The 21,483-nt window shown below is 44.6% G+C and overlaps 1 protein-coding gene across 1 annotated transcript in view; it reads right to left on the bottom strand.

Annotated features, from left to right (window-relative positions):
* Positions 1 to 18,661, bottom strand: part of PPP1R37 (protein phosphatase 1 regulatory subunit 37) — a 146,854-nt gene extending 128,193 nt beyond the window's left edge. The window contains exon 1 of the mRNA XM_054010077.1: positions 17,393 to 18,661. Within this exon, the coding sequence (XP_053866052.1) occupies positions 17,393 to 18,212 (820 nt within the window). The 5' untranslated portion in view covers positions 18,213 to 18,661. The remainder of the gene's footprint in view (positions 1 to 17,392) is intronic.
* Between the last annotated feature and the right edge of the window lie 2,822 nt (positions 18,662 to 21,483).

Here is a 21,483-nt window from a genome sequence, read left to right as displayed (position 1 = left end):
TGGGAGTGCTGGTAGCATAGGGCCTGAGGAGAGAGTCTACATAGCCAGACAATCCTGCTGTCAGGGTGCCAATGCCTGAGATGATGGGGCATCCAGGATTTCCAGGTTTATGGATCTTGGGTAGCAGACAGAATACCCCTGGTCGGGGTTCTAGGGGTGTGTCTGTGCACATTTGTGCCTGTGCTTTTTCAGGGAGTTTCTTGAGCAGATGGTGTAGTTTCTTTTGGTAACCCTCAGTGGGATCAGATGGTAATGGCCTGTAGAATGTGGAGTTAGAGAGCTGCCTAGCAGCCTCTTGTTCATATTTCCAACCTATTCATGACGACAACAGCACCTCCTTTGTCAGCCTTTTTGATTATGATGTCAGAGTTGTTCTTGAGGTTGTGGATGGCGTTGTGTTCTGCACGGCTGAGGTTATGGGGCAAGTGATGCTGCTTTTCCATAATTTCAGCCCATGCATGTCGGCGGAGCATTTAAGGCACCCAGAGCTACAGGGCAAGCGGTGACACAGCTCTTCACTGGTCTGGACTGTGCCCCAGAACATGACACACCCAGCAAAGATTCCTCACAGCTGCCTCCTTCTCAGAAATGAGGTGTTTCCAGAGGGCCTGTCTCTGAATTGGCAGATGCAGTCTACCAAAGAATGGAAACCAAATAGAGTCTAATGACTCTAGAGATTACTCATAAATATTCCACACTCAATGAAAAGGTAGTCAAGCTAAGAAATAGCCCAAAACTGCCAAATAGCAATCAAAAAAGCAAGGGGCTGAAAAAATATAAGGGGCACAGTAAGTGAGGAATATGACCTGGCCCATCTGTGACCATAAGTAAGAACAGGATAGGAAGCTGCCTCCTTGGTGCCAGTGAAAAGAATGGCTTCGAGATTGAAGATGCATCTCAGACTTGGGAGACCTGGCTTTGGTTCTCCCCTCTCCGACAGACTTCCTGGGTGACCTTGGGCAAGTTGTTTATTCTCTGTGCCTCAATTTCCCCAAATATAAAATTGAGATAACAGTACTTCATAACTTGCAGAGCTATTTGAGAATACTTACATTAATGATTGAGGTACTCAAGATGGTGACAGGCACCATAGATAGAATGTTAGGGAATTTCCCCACTTATAATTAAGACGGCGAGTTTGTTACAGAGGTCACAGATTCCGTGACTTTCTGTGACCTCCACAGCGGATGCTGCTGGCTCAGGGGCTGCCCGAGCCAGGCAGCCTTTGGGTCAGCAGCAGCAGCAGTTTGGGTGTGGGTGGGGCACTTACCTCGGGGTGGGGGCTCCCTGGCTCCCACTGGCATGGTCCTGCAGCACCTAGGTAAGAGGAGGAGCTGGGGGCTCCACGCACTGCCTGCAGGCCCTGCCCCTGCAGCTCCCATTGGCTGTGGTTCCCAGCCAATGGGAGCTGCGCAGCCAGTGCTTATGGCAGGACCGGGAGCAGCACACCGCGCCCCCTGGCCCCTCAACCGTCTAGGAGCTGCAGGGACAGGCGGAGCAGGGTAGGGAGCCCCTGCCAGCCCTGCCAGCCCTGCCCACTCTCCCCCCACAGCACCAGCAGGGTCCCAGGCTGCCCCCCAGAACACCCACGTCCCCCACGCCCAAGTTTTAGTTGGGGTATGTAGTAAAAGTCATGGATAGGTCACGGGCCATGAATTTTTGTTTACTGCCCGTGACCTGTCCATGACTTTTACTAAAAATACCCGTGACTAAAACGTAGCCTTACTTATAATCAACCTAAAATAAACACTTGTTAAAAGAACATTAAGGATGCAGAATCAAGAGCTCAAAAAAATTAGGAAATACCAGAATTAAGATTTCCATAAAATTTTAATTCAGAATATGCATTATGAGACAGTCTTCAATAACAAGACCACAAAACTATTTTTTTCCACAGGACCCCTGCCTAATTAATTGAACAGGACTAACTGCTTTGGGAATGAGTCAGGGTTGCCTAATGAACAAATCTTAGGACGTGTTACTCCTGGGGGTATTCTGCACCAAAAAATTAAAAATTCTGCACACACGATTTTAAAATTCTGCAAAACTCTTCAAATTTTGCCAAAATAACACTACAAAATCATGTCAGTTTCCATTATTTTGGTAATTTATTTCAAAATACCTGTCAGCAAGTATGTCTGTAACAATACAGACAAACAGAAAAGTTCCCCCAGGAGTAGAGAGTTAAAGAAACCCCTATGACAGCCCAATCCTGTTTCTCTGCCCCCTACCACCCCCAGAGCCCAGCCACGGGGCCACTCTTTGCCCAGATACCTGCACCCCTTCCTTCCTCCCAGAGCCCAGCCATGGGGACCCCCCTTGCCCAGATACCCGCACCCCTTTCCCTCCCCATAGCCCAGCTGCAGGGCCACCCCCGCCAAGACACCCACACCCCCTCCCTTCCCCCAGAGCCCAGCCCCTCCCCCACAAGCCCAGGGATCCAGAGGGAAACAGGCTGATGCTCGCGCCCAGGTTTGCACAGAGTTTCCTGCACTCCACCTTTCCCTTCCCTCACGGCATGCTGGGAACTGCAGCTGCCAGGAACCCTTTAGCTTCCTCCCCCTCCCCCCGGCAGTGTCTTCTGTGTGCAAGCTGGGCTCTGGCAGGTCCATCATCCCCTAGTGGCGGCTAGCAGCACTGCAGCCCATATCTGTGGGGGAAAGGAAATTCTGCACGCATGTTAATTTCTGCAAAATTCTGCATTGCGCAGTGGTGCAGAATTCCCCCAGGAATAACTTGTACACACTAGCACTTACTTCGGTATAACTTAAGTCGCTCAGTGTTATGGAAAAGCCACCCCCCTGAGCGATGTAATTTACACCGACTTAAGTGCCAGTGTGGACAGTGCTATGTCGGCAGGAGAAGCTCTCCCACTGACATAGCTTCCGCCACTCGGGGAGGTGGAGTAATTATGCCGATGGGAGAACTCTCCAATCGGCACAGAGCAACTGCATTAGCAGCGCTACAGCAACACAACTACATCGATACAGCTGCGCCACTGTAGCGATACTAGTGTGAACTAACCTGCATAAATTGTCCACGTTTTCACAGGGAATGTGAAAGACACATCCCTGACACAAGGACAACCCCTGCCAAGTGTCAAGTCCCTGCTCCAAAGCATGGAGACACTCTTCTTCGCGTATTCACAACGTCCCTAAGGTGGCATGTGACCAGTATTCATCAGCAAATTTGGTCCGCTGGTTGGATTATTAGCGTCCCTGGCCCTATCAAGGAGTGAGACGTGAACACTGTTTCATGCCCCTATGGAGACACTAAAGCATCTCAAACAGTTTAAGATTTTTTTTTTTTAAACAAAGACAAAATACACGTATTTTTCCTCATCCCTATTCTGAGAAATAACCACCATTTTAGCTGAAGCTTTCCAAAACAATCAGCTGCAACAGTTTAAGACTGGCAAAGTTATACGCCACTGAAGACACAGCCTTATAATGGAAAATATCATGTAACCTTAACTGCATCTGTGGTACCAATCATGTAGGAAGGCATAACAAATGGAATGAGAGTGGACACAAAGTAAAACTATAATGGGGTGGAAACGAGACACAAGCTAACTTCTTGGAGATCCTTCTACTGGGAATTATCTCCATCGTATCGGAATGCTTTAAAATGTGTACCCTATAAAAGTGTATCCTCTAGTCCAAGTCAGCAGGGACTGAACTTTAATTAAAATGCCAAAGTGCAAAGAAGGAAGACTGATATTGGAGACCAAACAGCTAATGGTATACCCAGCAGAGTATCAAAGGTTGTTTAGGTTAGAAGACCTCCACTTAAACAGGGGGATTTCCAGGTTTAAACCAAAGATGTTGGCAAGGTCTGTTAAGGAGAAAAATAGAGAAGAAACTTTTTTTGTAATTTAGTTTGACATCTATCCCAGCCAAACAACAGAATAGCCAATACCAAACTCAGTCAATAAAGAATTAAAGGACAAAAAAATTAATGCCAATCGACAAGGTTTCATGGAAAATAGGCCTTGTCAAATGAATTTGATATTAAATTGACAAGATTACAAGTCTGGTCGATAAAGGTAGCTGTGCTGACAGTACCACGTGATAATATCAGTAAAAATAAAATAAATTAGCAGCATACAAAAAAAAAAAAATCAATGCCACATTTTAACACAATTAAAAAAGATGGATGTTGTATCTCAGTATGTAATGGTTAATGGGGAACTATCAAGTGGCAGCATTTCTAGTGGGATTTTTTTTTTTTTAAATCAATGATCTGGAAGAAAAACTTATTGCTGATAGACTTCGTAGATTACAGAAACTGATGGAGTTAGGTTATTGATAGAGTGATCTACATCACTTCATAAGCTGGGCACAATCAGACAACATGCATGATAATACAGTCAAATGCAAGGACATACAGATGTCTAGGAACACAAGCCATCCTTAAAGAATGGAAGATTGTGCCTTGGAAAGCAATGATTCTGTAAAGGACTTAAGGGTCACTATAGATAACCAACAGAACATGAATTCTCAATGCAATGCAGAGGTAAAAAGCCTAAACACCAAACATGGATGTATAAACAGAATATTGACCAGAGGAAGGGAGGCAACATTATCTCTGCATACAGCATTTGAGGTCTGGAAAAGTGTCTTAGTGAGAAACTTAAGGCGTTCAGCTCATGGTCGGAGTACCTTTACAGGGTGAAAATATCTAATACAGGGCCAAGGTGGAGTTGGTTGAACTTATAACAGGGACTATTTGGTTAATTATGTATTGCTCTCACAGCAATGGTGATAATGAGACCCCAAGACTTGTCTTTCAGCATAAACAAGCATTTTAAGTGTGAAACGCACTACTAGACAAAAATCTCTCCGTAAAATTTGATCTACTCCTTTTCAAAAATCACGGCATTTTGTGTACAAAAAGTGAGCCGTCATACAGACCTAAATCAAGACTGGATCTCTCTTTCTAGAAGAAAGAGACAGAGGGTCCTGTGGCACCTTTAAGACTAACGGAAGTATTGGGAGCATAAGCTTTCGTGGGTAAGAACCTCACTTCGTCAGATGCAAGTAATGGAAATTTCCAGAGGCAGGTATAAATCAGTATGGAGATAACGAGGTTAGTTCAATCAGGGAAGGTGAGGTGCTCTGCTAGCAGTTGAGGTGTGAACACCAAGGGAGGAGAAACTGCTTCTGTAGTTGGCTAGCCATTCACAGTCTTCGTTTAATCCTGATCTGATGGGGTCAAATTTGCAAATGAACTGGAGCTCAGCTTCAGGACCAGACTCCAAAGAGAAACTGCGGAGCTCCAGTTCATTTGCAAATTTGACCCCATCAGATCAGGATTAAACAAAGACTGTGAATGGCTAGCCAACTACAGAAGCAGTTTCTCCTCCCTTGGTGTTCACACCTCAACTACTAGCAGAGCACCTCACCTTCCCTGATTGAACTAACCTCGTTATCTCCATACTGATTTATACCTGCCTCTGGAAATTTCCTTTACTTGCGTCTGACGAAGTGAGGTTCTTACCCACGAAAGTTTATGCTCCCAATACTTCTGTTAGCCTTAAAGGTGCCACAGGATCCTCTGTTGCTTTTTACAGATTCAGACGAACACGGCTACCCCTCTGATATCTTTCTAGAAGAAATATAGCTCAAACAGAAAATGATGGGCTTGATGCAGGAAATTACTTGAAGTTCTCTGGCCTGTATTATTCAGGAGTTCAAACTAGAGGATCATAAATGGTCCCTCTGATCCTTATAATCTACAAAAAGTTGAAATTCTACAAACAATTAAGAAATTAAACAATTGCAAGGCATCCACATTAGCAATGTAAGACTACAAAGACAGTAAATAACATGTAAATAAGAAACCAAGCCAATTTAAATCAAAAATTCATTTAAAGAGTAATTTTTTATCCAAACTAGTCTATGCACAAGTGTGATGGAGAAATAATCAAAATGCATGAAAAGTGACATTAATTGACAAGATGAGATTTAGGAATTATAACTGAAGTTTAGCAACTGAAACGGTGTTCCCAAGTCAACTAACAGATCATCTTTTTGTGGACTCACTATCATACACCGGATAGTGCACTCAGACTTCAATCACCCATACACCTGAGTGTCAAATATATGACTTTAAAGAGAATATTTAGTTACAGAAAACAGGAAAATAATCCTACCAAAGTAGAAAAGTTGCATACAACTAGAAGTGTATCCAATCAAGAAAGCTAAAAACTTATCAGCTTGTTAAAGTCCAACACTCGAGAGTTAGGAAATGCCAGAATTAAAGTTATCACATTTTTTCCCCACAGTACCCCCTTCCTCATTCAATTCGCAGGACTGATGTTGTTCTGGGAATGAAACAGCTGTAAACAAAATTATCCTTTTTTTGAGGATAAACATACAGGATGGGAATCAGGAGACCCCGAGTTTGAAATCTAGTTTTGCTGTTAACTCACCTAGTGGCCTCCAGAAAACCAGGCTGTCTGTCTGTTTCCACATCTGTAAAATGGGGTGGTAACACATATACAGGGGTGTTGTGAGGATTAACTAACGTCTATAGTCTAATGTCTGATTCCCACCCCATATGCTTAGTCCTCCAGACCACACTGCCTTACTGCCAAAGGTGCTGAGCATTAACCGTTCCCATCAAATTCAGTCGCAGTTCTACACACACACACACACACACACTCTAACTATCAGGCCCCAAGCTCTCAAGATGAGCACCCAGAAAATGAGTACACATAGGGTGACCAGATGTCCCGATTTTATAGGGACAGTACGGATTTTGGGCTCTTTTTCTTATATGTGCTCTTATTACCCCCCACCCCTGTTCTGATTTTTCACATTTGCTGTCTGGTCACCCTAAGTACACATTTAATTAACCACCTGAGAAAAAATTGATCTAAGTGATTTGCCCAACACCACACAGGAACACTGTGGCAGAGGCAGGGATAGACTTCAGTTCTCTAGGATAGCATTCAACTGACTAAACCATTCTTTATTATTTGTTTTGCAATAATGCATAGGTACCCCAGTAACAGACCAGCACCCCATTGTGCCAGCCGCTGATCGAACATAAGACAGTCTCTGCCTCAAGAAGTTTACAAAGGAAAAGACAGAAGAATACTACAAGTGGGGGGGGGGGACAACAAGGAAATAATTCTCCTTCCTACATTCCACTGCCTCATTCTCCACACTTCCCAACTTCTGTAACAAAAGAAACAGGGTCTGACAAACAGATTCCTTCATTCTAAGCACTGTCCATCCCGCACCCCATGTTTTAAGTGAGGCATGGATCCAGTGGAATAAAAAGTATGTGATAATATAATTACAGACCGTATCATAATGCGTTCACACAGTGGAGTTGGGCAGGGTGCAGCTCACCAACCTTGGGAATCACTTTACATGAAGTGGGCTGTAGCCCATGAAAGCTTATGCTCAAATAAATTTGTTAGTCTCTAAGGTGCCACAAGTACTCCTGTTCTTTTTACATTTTGTGTAACTGCAGTTGCTGCAGCCTTATGCATTCATCAGTCAGAGGAAAAAGATTTATGTTAATAACTCATAATAGTGATCTGTCAAGGCACCCAAAACTATTCTTGTATTGTACAGCACACTGCATCGCTGCATCCAAAGTTGAGCAGTTAGCACTTCGCAATGCAACGCAACTGTGTGCATAGACACTCTGAATCCAACCCTGATCAGCAGGAGTATCCACCCATAAAATTGATGACAGAGTAATTCAAGGGCAGTATTCAAAGCGAAGTATTTAAGTGGCAGATCCTTTTCAACCTGAGCCCTGGGTTACTGCAGCAAGGGAGGAAGTCAGAGAGGGGTAATTGGTGTGAGGAATTCAATTTTTCTCCTTGGCTTCTTATTACATATGAAGAGACCATCATTTCCTACATACAAGGAAGGATAACCAAAGTCTGTTTACTGGAACAGAGGATCTATTACTTTTATTTTTCTATGGCCTGGGTACTGTATACTAGTTTGTTTGGGTTTTTTCATGAAAAAGTTAGGGTTGTAGAAATCTTTACTTTCATTTAACCAAAATAAGAGCATCCCTTGAACCCATTACCTCCTCACTCAGGCAATGTACCTCCCAAGTAGGTAGATGTCCACACAAGCCATTCAGCCACAGCTGACCACTGTTAGGAGTCTTCTATTCCTCCTCCCTCCTATACAGGACAGCATGTAATTAATAGCTTGGAACCTGTCCTGGGGATGAAGCTTGGAAACTAACTGGTGCAGCTGATAGTGTGCTCCATTTCTATCAAACCCAAAACAAAAAACTCAACAGATTACAGATAACACCAGCTAGTAGACAGGATCACCAACTTATCACATATCCTTTGATCCTGCCTCATGATAGCTCCTTTCACCTCAGAAGCATTTAAGTACTCCTTTGCCCTCTGCTGAAGTTCGCTTCCCGGCTCTCCGAGCTCTGGTCAAGTGAAAAAATTCTCTAAGTTTCTTCCTGGACGAGGATAACCCCTTCTCATATCCTCCTCTCTAAAAACTATCTTCACCACTCCTGATTTACCCAAAATAATCTGACTGAGGCATTACAAAAGAGCCACATCCTCCTTGCTAAAAGAGAACAAGATTTAACATCTACCCTCATAATGGGGAAAAACACCACCCTCTCTCTGAGACACAATTTGGGCTTGCTCTCCCACTCCTGGAAGATGCAGCAAGACATTTTCACCATAAAAGCCCTCTAATCACATCTTTCTGTAAATCCATATTATGCAAGCTAATTTGACTTCCTTTGATTTCCTCCCCCATCCCATTTTAATTCCTCCACTTTCTAGGTCTCTGTATTTTCACTTATTTTCCTTTTTTCCTACTTTCCTACTTCTAAATACTTTCTAAATTTTCTATTAAGTATTGTTAAACCATGCTCTGGTAAAATTCAAACATATGAAAAATGTAGTGAAAAACAATTAAGGGTGGCTACAGGCAACCCCCATCCAATTCAAAGTCACAGAATATAGAAAATTCTGTGTTTACTCTGAAACATAATGACAGGACTTTAGATGCCAGAGTTAAAGAAACAGTGAGATAATTAATAAAAGAGACAAGCTAATATGTTTATTCCACAATTCCAAAACTTCCACCCCTTTCTGGGTGTCAAGCCCCTCCCCCACCTTACCAAAAAGTTCCAAGTTTACATGAAAGTGTCCACAAACTTTGAAAGAAGAAGATTGCTGTGATAGCATAAAAATGATTTTAAATAGAGAGGTTTATTACTGAGTTAAAAATATAATCTGTGTATGAAAATAAAGGCTTGTTAGTTTCTGGGTTTTTTTAATTTAATGACGCTACCTCAGACTTCCATTCTACTGCACCGTAGTGCTATACCATCCAGGGAACCTTGCTGCAGAATTTAGCATCATTTTAATACAAACTAGCAAATGGGCTGCCTCTTAACTACATGAAAAACCACCACTACCACATGCAATGCAGCTGTGATCAGTTAAGCCAGTGGTTCACAACCAGGGGTACGCATATCCCTGGGGGTACACAGAGGTCTTTCGGGGGTACATCAACTCATATAGATATTTGCCTAATTTTACAACAGCCTACATAAAAAGCACTAGCAAAGTCATTAAAAACTAAAATTTCTTACAATGACTTGTGTATAATACTCTATATACTATACACTGAAATGTACGTACAATATTTATATTCTAACTGATTTGATAATTATATTGGTAAAAATGAGAATAAGCAATGTTTCAGTAATAGTGTGCTGTGACACTTGTATTTTTATGTCTGATTTTACACAAGTAGTTTTTACGTGAGGTGAAACCTGGGGTACACAAGACAAATCAGACTCCTTAAAGGGGTACAGTAGTCTCGAAAGGTTGAAAGCCACTGAATTAAGCCACTCAAAATCATTTTTGTAAGGGAGGAGCTCAAAGATGAGAATCAATCTGACAGTTCATATAGACCAGAATTAGTGTTAAGAAAGTGTTAGGAGACCTCTCTCTTTTAAACTCAAATATAAGGTAGGCTGCGAGCTGGATTTTAGCTTAACACTTCCAGGCAGGACAATTAACATGCAAAAGCATGATTCTTAGGTTAGAACAGTAAGCAGATGGAATGGGGGAGTGCTCATCTGGAAAAAACATGCAATGTGTACAGAAAAACAGGAACCTGAACCATTTAGCCAAGTTAATGATTATGATGAAGGACTTTTAAAAGCATAACATAGATATGGCATGAGACAAGCAGTGCATCTCTGTCTACAAAAACACCAAGGCACAGCACTTTGTGGGGAGGGGAGTTAGACAGTAAAATAAACAGAGAAACATGAAAAGTACACAAAGGCTGCTAAGTGAGAAAGGGTGACATGAGACACTTGAGACTAGAGGCTCGGTTCTTGACATGCTGTCTGCCAAGAAGATCAGAGAAGAATGAGATATGCTGAATCAGACGATCTGGTCTTCTCAAGGAGTCTCCTACATTTTTTATTTCCCTACAATGACATGAATGGTACCTAGTCTGCCAAAGCTCTTCAACATATGTTGTGCATAACATTTATTTTGTTTGAATCAGATTACCTTTGCTCCCCAAAAGTCGAATTTTACTACAGCCAAGTTGATTTTGGAATCTGTATGCAATTTTGGAATTTGTATGCAATTTTTAAAATACATTTTATATACAAGCTCAGAGCACTGCATGGACACGTTTTAGTTACATAATTTCCATGTATAAAAACAAATTAGAAGTTCTGTTGAGTTGGTTCATTTCTGCAAAACAAGATATGCTACATTCCTTTGGGAATCAGAAAAGAAGGTCTCTAGTTATGGACTCTAGAGCCACTACATTATCAGTACATAAGAAGTCACTCAAAGAAACTGACCTTCTGATACATCAGAATGAAAGATGTTAAAAGAAAAGGAACTCTAGCCTAGTCAACTGTTTAAAAAGGAAAGTCTCATTAAATGTCATGAGAAATGCACACCATGCTTCAGATTAAGGTTTTGCCACAGAATTCAGAAATTCCCACAGAATTTAGAAATTCATCTAAAGAATTAAATCGTTATCCCTATGGTTACAAAGAACCATCTGAACGTGACCTTGGTGCTATATTGTTTCTCTGCAGACTTTGCTCCTGTGAGAATTTTGCGCCACTGCACACGTGCATAATTAATATGCCGTTCATATTTAATTTTTTCCACAGAAAATAGCTTCTGCTGGAAAGTTGCTATAGTTCCGCCTTTTGACCACCATAAGGCGCTGTGCCACTTGAGCAGAACACTGCTCCCAGCCAGCTACAGAAGAGAAAGAGCCTGCAGTGCCTTCTTCACAGCACCTGTCAGGCCAGGTCAGGAGACACGGGATACAGACAATGTGGGACTGCTGGGGGGGGGGGGGGGGTGTCACAGACAGGGACTCATAAGGGATAGTGGGGGAAGACAGACTGGGACAGAGGCTGAATGGGAGTGGAGGCGCAGGGCCACAGGGGGACAGGGGTGGCTGAGTGGGAGCACAGATACATGGGGACGGGGAAGGGGCTGCAAGGACACATGGGGGAATGGGGTGGCTGAGTGGGGGCACAGAGACACATGGATATAGGGGGAAGTGACTGCAAGGACGCATGGGCCTGACTAAATGGGAGAGGCTAGAGGTCAGCCAGGGTCTGCATGGGGAAGCTCCCTAACAATCCTTTCCTATCCCCCCAAAAAACCTGTTCCATACTTTTCCGACCTATATTCAACAACCCTCCAAGTTCACACCCAGGTTCCTTTCCAGTAATTACTTCCTTCTCCTGCAGTTACTCCATTACCCCAACTCTCCCAAGCCTTTGCATTGCTTCTGGGGGATGTGGGAAATACTGTTCTGTATTGTAGTTTAAATTATTCAGAGTTCTGTATTAATATGTATTAATATGCCTAGAAAGGAATCTATTTGTCAAAAAACATTTCCTGAATCTTTTTTGTTGTCTGTATTGTTACAGACATACTTGTTGACAGATATTTTGAAATAAATTACCAAAAAAAAATTTAAACTGGTGTTAGGGATGTAAATAGCATTTTTAAAAAGTAAATGTTTAAAGTACTAAGATTCTACCAGTTAAACATTTAACCATTAGGCTCCACTGCTGCCCCATGCCCTGGATGCCAGCTGCCAGCCCCATGTCCAGGTACTCCGCTCACTGATTTTAAAAACAAACTGATTTTAAAAAATTTGAATGTTTAACTAAATTCAAAAATTCATATGCTGGTTTTGTTAAACTATTATGTGTTTGCTGTTGAAGAAAAAAAATCCAGAATATTTTACCCTACACAACAATGTTATGTAAGACAATTTAAATGTCTGTCTGGTGATCTCCTCCTCCTAATACAGCATGGCAAGAAAATCCTCCAAATATTAATGATTAACCTGTTGAATTGGAAATATTTATGAAGTCACTGGGAGGTGAACTATCTGTTTCAATTACCTTTGGTAAATGAAATAACCAAACAATCATTTATTTTCCAATATAGCTATAAAATTAATCTGAAAAGTTTTCAAAATAAATCACTTTAAAAATGTATAGTGTGTACCTTCTAAAAATGAAACCTACATCTATCTGAGTTGTGAAGACTATGTATTAAGGTTATAACAACCAACAAGAATGCACTTTTATGTAGAAATCCATGATTAAATCAAGTCTTTCTGACTAGTGATTTTACATCAAATTGATTTAAATCATGATTTAAATCAAATCCACCCTTTTTCACTATTATTCATTTTAGCATAGGGATCGGCAACCTTCCCTTGGTCCATGTCGCTTCCCGCAGCCCCCATTGGCCTGGAGTGGTGAACCGCGGCCAGTGGGAGCTGCGATCAGCCGAACCTTCGGATGCGGCAAGTAAACAAACCGGCCCGGCCCGCCAGGGTGATTACCCTGGTGGGCCGTGTGCCAAAGGTTGCCAATCCCTGTTTTAGCAGAAACACCTAGCTCACATGCTTTATACATGGTGGATGGAGTCATCTGATTCCACAAGCCTAAATTAAACATTTTATAGTAATTACATTTGCTATCAAATTTTTGTGGAGGAGGGAACAGTTGGTCCTCAAAGAAGTCATTCTTGGAGGATTATAAATTGTCAATGCTTAAAGCACCCATTTCTTGAGTAATGGAAATTGGGAGATAAAGAAACGGGAAAGGAAGACTTAAATATTAAGGAAAAATGAGAAATTAGATGAGCAAGTCTACTTAGAAATTACTCAAACAAAAAACCAACACAATTATGTTAGTGTTTCCATATACTGTTAGAGCAAATTCTCTCAAAAAACACCCCACATTGTCTCATCAGTTTTCCTATAGTTTCCACAGATTTAAAAAGTCAAAATGTAACTGAAAGGGAAGCCGACAAACAACGTACAAAAAAAGCTTTCCACAAGCAACAGTCCCAGTTCTTCATCCCATCCCTTTTGTTTACCTTTGTCTTCCCCAAACTCTTCATGTGTGTCATTTTTATTAGAGATCTAGCTTTAGGGCCTATGCTGCTGACACTACCAGGAGTAATGTTTATACAACTTACTGCCAAAAAACTTCATTAATGCGGAGTTAAGATTGACTCACCCTGATGAGGCATAGCCATTTTCAAAACAATATGAGCAGGCATGTCAATTTTAGAGCACAAAAAAAAAAAAAAAATCTGCTTTTCAAAAGAAAAGCTCAGCTCTTGGGGCAAAACTTCTAAAAGAACTTCCTTTAAAGCCTTTTAGCCCAAACAGAATGCACACAAGAGAGTATTCATGTGCACAGCAATCATTCTTGGAAACCTGACAAGGGAAGGACTGTACCAAAAATCTCTTCCCTACCTAGGTACATGTAGCCCATAGACTAGAGGTGGGCAAAGTACGGCCCATGGGACCATCTGGGGCAGTCAGGGGACGGGGGTTGGATAGGGGGTGAGGTCCCGGGGAACGGTTAGGGATGATCAGGGGACAAGGAGCAGGGGGGATTGGATGGGTCAGAGGTTCTCTGAGGGGGCCAGTCAGGGGGCGGAAAGTGGGAGGGGGCAGATAGGGGGCGAGGGCCAGGCTGTTTGGGGAGGCACAGCCTTCCCTACCCGGCGATGTGGCCCTCGGCCCAAAAAGTTTGCCCACCCCTGCCAAAGACCCTGATGTGTGCGAATTTATAGAGTCAGACAGAACCTCTAATAAATCAGTTTGGTGCACACTAGTCCCATGGTTCAAGCTCCAGTTTGGGGGGGGGGGGGAGAAGAGGAGTGTCTGTGTATGGAACCCCTGAACCAAATGAGCCCACTAACCCTACCTTCAGGCCATGAGGAGGCACAGCAGTTTTCAAGGTAATTTGAATATGCATGTGGATTTAGAACCATTTGAAGCACTGATTGTTAAATCAAGCTGCCCAGTAAAAGCCACCCACATAATGGAGTAGCCCACATGATCTCTCTCTCTCTCTCTCTCTAGAGAGAGAGAGAGAGATACACTTATCTCCTAGAACTGGAAGGTCATTGAGTCCAGCCCCCTGCCTTCACTAGCAGGACCAAATACTGATTTTGACCCAGATCCCTCAGGGAGGGAACTCACAACCCTGGGTTTAGCAGGCCAATGCTCAAACCACTGAGCTATCCCTCCTCCCTATAAACCATGCCCCCCCTATTGTAGAATATAAAATTAGAAGTACTGAGGCTCATTCACACTTGTAAGTCATTTCTCTGGAGTGAAGCAACTCAGTTGTACAAGGGTCCTGTCCACACATATTCATTGTGTGCCCTGTCTTCAAGGAGGCTCAATTAAACACAATCAATTTTCTATGTTTAATTTTGCCAAGCACAACAAGTCAGCTACAGAAGTTAGTAGGACCAAAGCCTTAGGAGACTAGAATGTACCTTATCCTAACACAATTCCACGTGATAAAGCCATTACAAGTAAAACATTTTAAAAACGTATTTAGCTCACTGGTAACATTCTGTTAAACAAGTGCATTACTTTACACCACTCATTACACACATTGCTACAATAACTGCAGTATACATTAAAATCTTTTAAATGTAAATGTAAGCCTGTTACTACAAAGCAAACTGATCCGTTTACATTCCAAAAACTCCTATCAAATTTATACAAGAGCTTCAGATTTTCTTATGCCTGAAGTGAGGTCTGTATCACCATTCTTGCCAAAGGTTAGACTCAATTTTCAAAAGATGAGTTATACTAAAACCTTTAGGTATATAAGGAAGAGCGAAGACTGAAGTCTTAAATATTTCTTCCTCCCATGCATATACACCTCTACCTCGATATAACGCTGTCCTTGGGACCCAAAAAAATCTTACCGCGTTATAGGTGAAACTGCGTTATATCGAATTTGCTTGATCCACCGGAGCGCGCAACCCTGCCCTCCTGGAGCGCTGCTTTACCGCATTATATCCGAATTCGTGTTATATCGGGTTGCGTTATATCGGGGTAGAGGTGTACAACTTTTTGTGCATTCAGTAAATTTACTAGAAAAGTAATTCCAAGGATCCAAACCATTAAGAACAATGACCAAATTCGGAGATTAATTTGACCTGATACTTTCAGTGCCATCACTATACTGGATGACCCATACCTCTCTCTGTCATGCCCTCACCACCCACACAAAGCCACATCTTTAACTTCTCTAAAATATCCAACATGTTCATTAAGATGTACAGTAGTTTAACTTCTAAGTAGTCCAGAGATTAGTATAAGACTCCAACTGTTTCATTAGTTAGAAATGCTGACAGAATTAGTCCTTGGTGCACTTATCACTTTGAGCACAATGGGTAGACAGTCACTAGACAATGAGACACCTCTCACATACCACATTAAAAACAAATGAGCCTTAGGGTGGGGAGGGATAGCTCAGTGGTTTGAGCATTGGCCTTCTAAACCCAGGGTTGTGAGCTCAATCCTTGAGGGGGCCACCTAGGGATCTGGGGCAAAAAATCAGTACTTGGTCCTGCTAGTGAAGGCAGGGAGCTGGACTGGATGATCTTTCAGGGTCCCTTCCAGTTCTATGAGATAGGTATATCTCCTATTATTATTTTATTTCCATTGGGAAAAAGTTACTCTATGTCTTGAGCTTCAGGAGTACCAGCCTGTGGCCAGGTCTAATTAATGTAAGAGAATGCAATATCCTTTGCATTGATTTGAAATGTCATTTCTAAGACGCTGAACACACCATTTTTTAGCTTCAGCAACTAGATGCCAGAATCCTGTCAAAAACTGAATCCCTACTTCAAAAAGCTACACCCAAAATCCATTCCAGAAAATAATGTGTGAAGCAATTCTATTTTAGCCACTTTGAAATTCCATTAACCTGGGTAAAGGCGGAAAGCAAACATTAAGTAAAATCTGGTTGATAAATATGACAAATGCACTGAAAATACAATCTTAATATACATTATGAGGTGAACTTTGGTTTTGATTTACTAATAGTTATTACTTCTGTAAATAGTTTAAAGATAGTAGTAGTTACTGTCAAATAAGCATATTTGCATTAAATAACAGTTGCAATCTCTCTTTGCAATGCTATGATAAATCATTACAAAGTGGAGAGATCACTAGTTTCTTCTCATTTCTGGGAGGACATATTTGCTAGTTTCATAAGTCAGTTATGCAAAAAACAGGGAAAAACAACATGGGGTCTTGCTAAGCAAGGGGTATCATTTCTACAGCGCCACAATGTGAAAAAGGTGTGCTGCAGACACTGACACTGGGTTATATTATTTCAAAGTTTCAATCCTACCTGGATCAGGAAAGTGCTTAAAACAGTGCAGAATGTTCAGTTACATTAAAAGGTTTGGAATACTCGTGGCACCTTAGAGACTAACAAATTTATTAGAGCATAAACTTTCGTGGGCTACAGCCCACTTCTTCGGATGCACAGAATGGAACATATATCTCCTCAATATATGTTCCATTCTATGCATCCGAAGAAGTGGGCTGTAGCCCACAAAAGCTTATGCTCTAATAAATTTGTTAGTCTCTAAGGTGACACAAGTACTCCTGTTCTTTTTGCAGATACAGACTAACACGGCTGCTACTCTGAAACCGGTCATTAAAAGGTTTGCATATAACTAATAAATATCAGGTTAGCACTCAGTTCTTGCCATTGGATCCAAATTATTGTTTGTATTTTTTATAAAGTTCATGTGTGCACTCAAAGCACCAGATGAATATATTTTTATGAACTGAAACAAACTGCATAGTTTTGTTTAAATATGCTTAATAGAAAAGTAATCTTTGAGTATCCTGTTATACCACAAATGTCAACAAATTAGTGTCCTGTTTTGTTTGGGAACAATTCTGCAAACACATGTGAATAGACCTGCAGTGAAGTTAACAGGATTATTCACATGATACACAATCTCCAGCCCCAGGAGAAGAGCAAGTTAATTTTAAAGCATTTTAAAGTTTACCATGTCTCCAAGGATCTTTAGGCTCCAGAGACCCAGACACTAGGTCCTCATCAGAAGGAAATGTTACCCGCTTTGCCCCATGCTTGAGTTTTCCATCTTCAGAAGGTGGAGAAGCCTCCACTGGTTGGTCACCCCCTGGACTCTCTGGACTTGGGGCTTCTGAGTTCAAAGAACAGTTATAGGAAGGCGGAGATGCCAACTTTTCCTGTGAGGGGGAAAGAGGGGCCTGCAGCAGAGATTTTTCATTTCCCCCGGGACATCCTCTGGCGGCAGCAGCCACCTCTGGCAAGTTTCTCCTCTCTGCAGCCAAATGAGGGTTACGAGAGGCATCCTCATTCTCTGAAAATGCTTCCTGAAGTGGATGGTTCACGACCAAAGAAGTCTCTTTCCCCTGTAACCGCTCCTCTCCCAGATCCAAGCCCTCCGACTCCTTCAAGTCCCTCTCTGCCGAAGACACCGTTGCATGGTCCACCATTTCCCCGCTGGGAGCGTTTCCTGAAGCCGGGGCGCTAGGTTTTGAGGGCAGGATCCCCGCATCCAGATGGGAGAGGAGAGCCAGGCCCAAACTTCCCTGGAGTTTCACCCCCATTTGGTCGCCAGCAGCATCCTCTCCCTCCTGCGAGGCAGCCCAGGGCTCAAAGCCGACTCGTGTCTCCTCTTCCTTCTGCGGTCCAGGGGGGGGCAGCAGCCGCCGCCGGTCCCCCTCAGCAGCACTCCCCGGCTGCCTGGGGGGGACCTGCACACACTCCATGGCTGCACTCGCAGGGCAGGCACGGCGGGCCGGAGGCACAGGGGCTCCCGCTCCCTCTCCCCTCCTCATGCGGGCCCCGGAGGCATTACCCCGGGGGCGCCGCCTCCCCCGCACCGCCGCAGGCGCGCTCCGGGCCCGGGCCGCTCCCCGCCCTGCGCACCGACACCCGGCGAGGTCTCCCCGGCCGGGCTGAGGGGCCCCGGCTGGGCTCGGCCGGCAGCGGGTGCAGAGCAGGCCGCGCCCCGGAAAGCCGCCGCCGAGCGCAGCCCCGGACTGGTGCGGACCCGGGAGAAGCCGCCGCCAGAAGAGTGCGCCAGCGACCTGCCCATCCGCGGCAGCACTTTCTCCAAGGACTTGGGCGCGAGCCGCCTGCGCGGCGCTGCTTCCACCCCGCCCGGCACCTCGGAGGGGCTGCTGCGGCCCTGGCTTGCTCACGGAGCCAGGCCGCCACCGCGGGGCGCTCCGGGGACTGCTCCGCCTGGTGGCGAATCAGCGGTTGGGATTCCTTACACACACACACACACACACACACACACACACACGGCGGCGGCCGCCGTGGCCTGGTGAAGATGTCTGCAGCTTCGGCGCAGCACTTTCAACGCAGAGACCCCGGGATGGAGCCGCGTTCAGGCGCCGGGGAGTGGGCTCAGCGCCCCCTGCAACAGTAACCCAGGCGGCGGGCGCTGGTCTCCGCTGGAGAGCGGGGACAGCGCGAATCGGCTGCTACTAATAAACAGAGTGCGGCCAATACCCAGCCTCACGTGATACTCCCGCATTTCTCTGGCCTGCCCCAGGCGGGCTGCTGCTGCTGGCCCTTTAAATTCACTCGGGGGGCGGGACCGAGGCGAGCTCACATGCTGCGAAGCGCTCAGTCCCGCGGCGCGTCATGAGGCTCCACCCCAGCAGCCCCGGGTTCGCGCACAGCGCGGGGCGGTAATGGGGGGGGGGGGGGGTCTCGCTCTGATGTGTCTGGCCAGCGTGTGTGTGACTCTGTGTGTATGTGAGAATGAATCCATGTGTGTGTCTGTTCTGAATAGTCAGCGTGTTTGTGTGTCTGTTCTGTACAGCCTGTGTGTGTGTGTGTGTGTGAATCCATGTGTGTGTCTGTTCTGAACAGTCAGTGTGTGTGTCGTGTGTGGCTCCCTGTGTGCATCTTTCTCTCTCTCTCTCGCTGGGGTCTGTATGTTGTATATAGGCAGCATGTCTGTGTCTCCCTCTCTCTGTTGTGTGTGGCTAGTGTGTATGAATCTATGTGTATCTCTCCCTCTCTGTGTGTGTGTGTGGCTCGTATGTGTGAAACCATGTGTATGTATGTATCTGGTGTGTATGGCTTTTGTATGTGGCCAGTGTGTGTCTCTGTGTGAATCACTGCATGTGAGTGTGTCTCTCTCTCTCTCTCTCTCTGTCATGTGTGGCCAGTGTGTGTGTGTGTGTGAGAATCCCTGCATGCGTCTCTCTCTTCTGTTGTGTGTGTGTGTGTGTGTGTGAATCCGTGTGTGTCTCCCTCTCTCTGTCTTGTATGGCCACTGTGTGAATCCATGTGTGTGTCTCTGTATGTGGCTAGTGTGTGTGACTCCCTGTATGTTGTGTGTGTCTGTCTGTCTCTCTCTCTCTCTCCAAGATATGTGAATCCCTGCGTGCATCTCTCTCCCTCTCTCTGTTGTCTGTATGTTGTATATAGCTGGTATGTCACTGTCTCCCTCTCTTTCATGTGTGTGAGACCAGTGTCCGTGAAACCATGTGTATCTGTTGTGGATGACTTGTGTGTCTCTCTTTCTCGTGTGAGAATCATTGCATGCATCTCTCTCGTGTGTCTCTTTGTGGGGTGCATGTGTGTCTCCCTTTCTGTGTGTGTCTCTCTCTCCCTCTCTCTGGGGGGGGGTGTGTGTCTCCCTATGTGTGTGAGAATCCATCCATGTGTGTGAGAGAGAAAGAATCCATCTCTGTATGTGTCTCCCTCTGTGGGGGAAGGGGGGAGGAGAGAATCCATCTGTGTGTGTGTGAGAGAGAGAGAGAGAGAATCCCTCTGTGTGTGTGTCTCCCTCTGTGTGTGAGAATCCGTCTGTGTGGTTGTGACAAAAAGAATTCATCTGTGTGTGTGTGTGTGTGTGTGTGTGAGAGAGAGGGAGAGAGAGAGAGAGAATCCGTGTGTGTATCAATCCATCTGTGTGTGTCTCCGTCTGTCAGAGAGAATCCATCCCTGTGTGTGTGTGTGTGTGTGTGTGTGTGTGTGTGAGAGAGAGAGAGAGAGAATCCATCTGTGTGTCTCCCTCTGTGTTGTGTGTGTGAATCCATATGTGTGTGTCTCCGTCAGGGCTGGCTCTACCATTTTTGCCGCCCCAAGCAGGAAAAAAAACAAGTCCACGATCGGCGGCAGCTCTACCGCCGCTTCATTCTACGGCGGCAATTTGGCGGCAGGTCCTTCGCTCCGAGAGGGTGACGGCCCTGCCGCCGAATTGCTGCCGAATGGCCAGACGTGCCACCCCCTCTTCATTGGCTGCCCCAGCACCTGCTTGTTACGCTGGTGCCTGGAGCCGGCCCTGGTCTCCGTCTGTGTGAGAATCCATCTGTGTGTGAGAGAGAGAGAATCCCTCTGTGTGAGAATCCCTCTATGTGTGTGTGAGAATCCATCTGTGTGTATGTCTGTGTGTGTGTGAGAGAACAAATTATCGTGTGTGTGTGTGTTCGATGGTGATAAGGGGTTGCAACCAAGTGGTTCAGCCCATGAACTTCCCAAAGATGTTTTAATGGTCACTACAAGGAAGTTAGCTCCCGAATCCGTATGGATGTCGGAAGGCCAACCTCCCCTGGCAAAAATGTCTGGCTCACGCTTTTAGCCCTGGTGTTGCTTAGACCTACTGTTTCTGGGCATTGGGTGGCAAAATCCATGAAGGTCAGTATGTACAGCTTTCCTCTGGGTGTCTTCTTAAGGAAAGGACCCAGAATATCCACAGCTACTCACTGAAATGGTACCTCAGTTATGGCGAGTGGCTGGAGAGGGGCCTTGATCTGGTCTTGGGGCTTTCCCACCCTCTGGCATACCTCACAAGACCGGACATAGGTAGAATCTCCTTGCCCATTCCCTCCCAGTGGAATGACTTTCCCAAATGGTCTTTGGTCCTGTTTACCCCAGCATGGCCACTAGGGTGATTGTGGGCTAAGCTCAAGAGCTTTTTTCCTATCCTTCGTTGGAACTACCAACTATCTCTGAGGATGCCAGTCCTCCTTGTGTCCACCAGAAAGGTCTCCTTGTATGAGAGTCCTCCTTTAGAGTCCACACAACAAAAACACTAATCCAAGAACCTATCCTTGCAAAAAGCCTGTTGCCAACTTTGTCCAC

The sequence above is a fragment of the Malaclemys terrapin genome, chromosome 20 (genome assembly GCF_027887155.1).
Source record: "Malaclemys terrapin pileata isolate rMalTer1 chromosome 20, rMalTer1.hap1, whole genome shotgun sequence".
In the NCBI taxonomy this organism is placed as follows: Eukaryota; Metazoa; Chordata; order Testudines; family Emydidae; genus Malaclemys; species Malaclemys terrapin.
The sequence above is the reverse complement of the archived record's forward strand: the minus strand, read 5'-3'. Positions and strand labels throughout refer to the sequence as shown.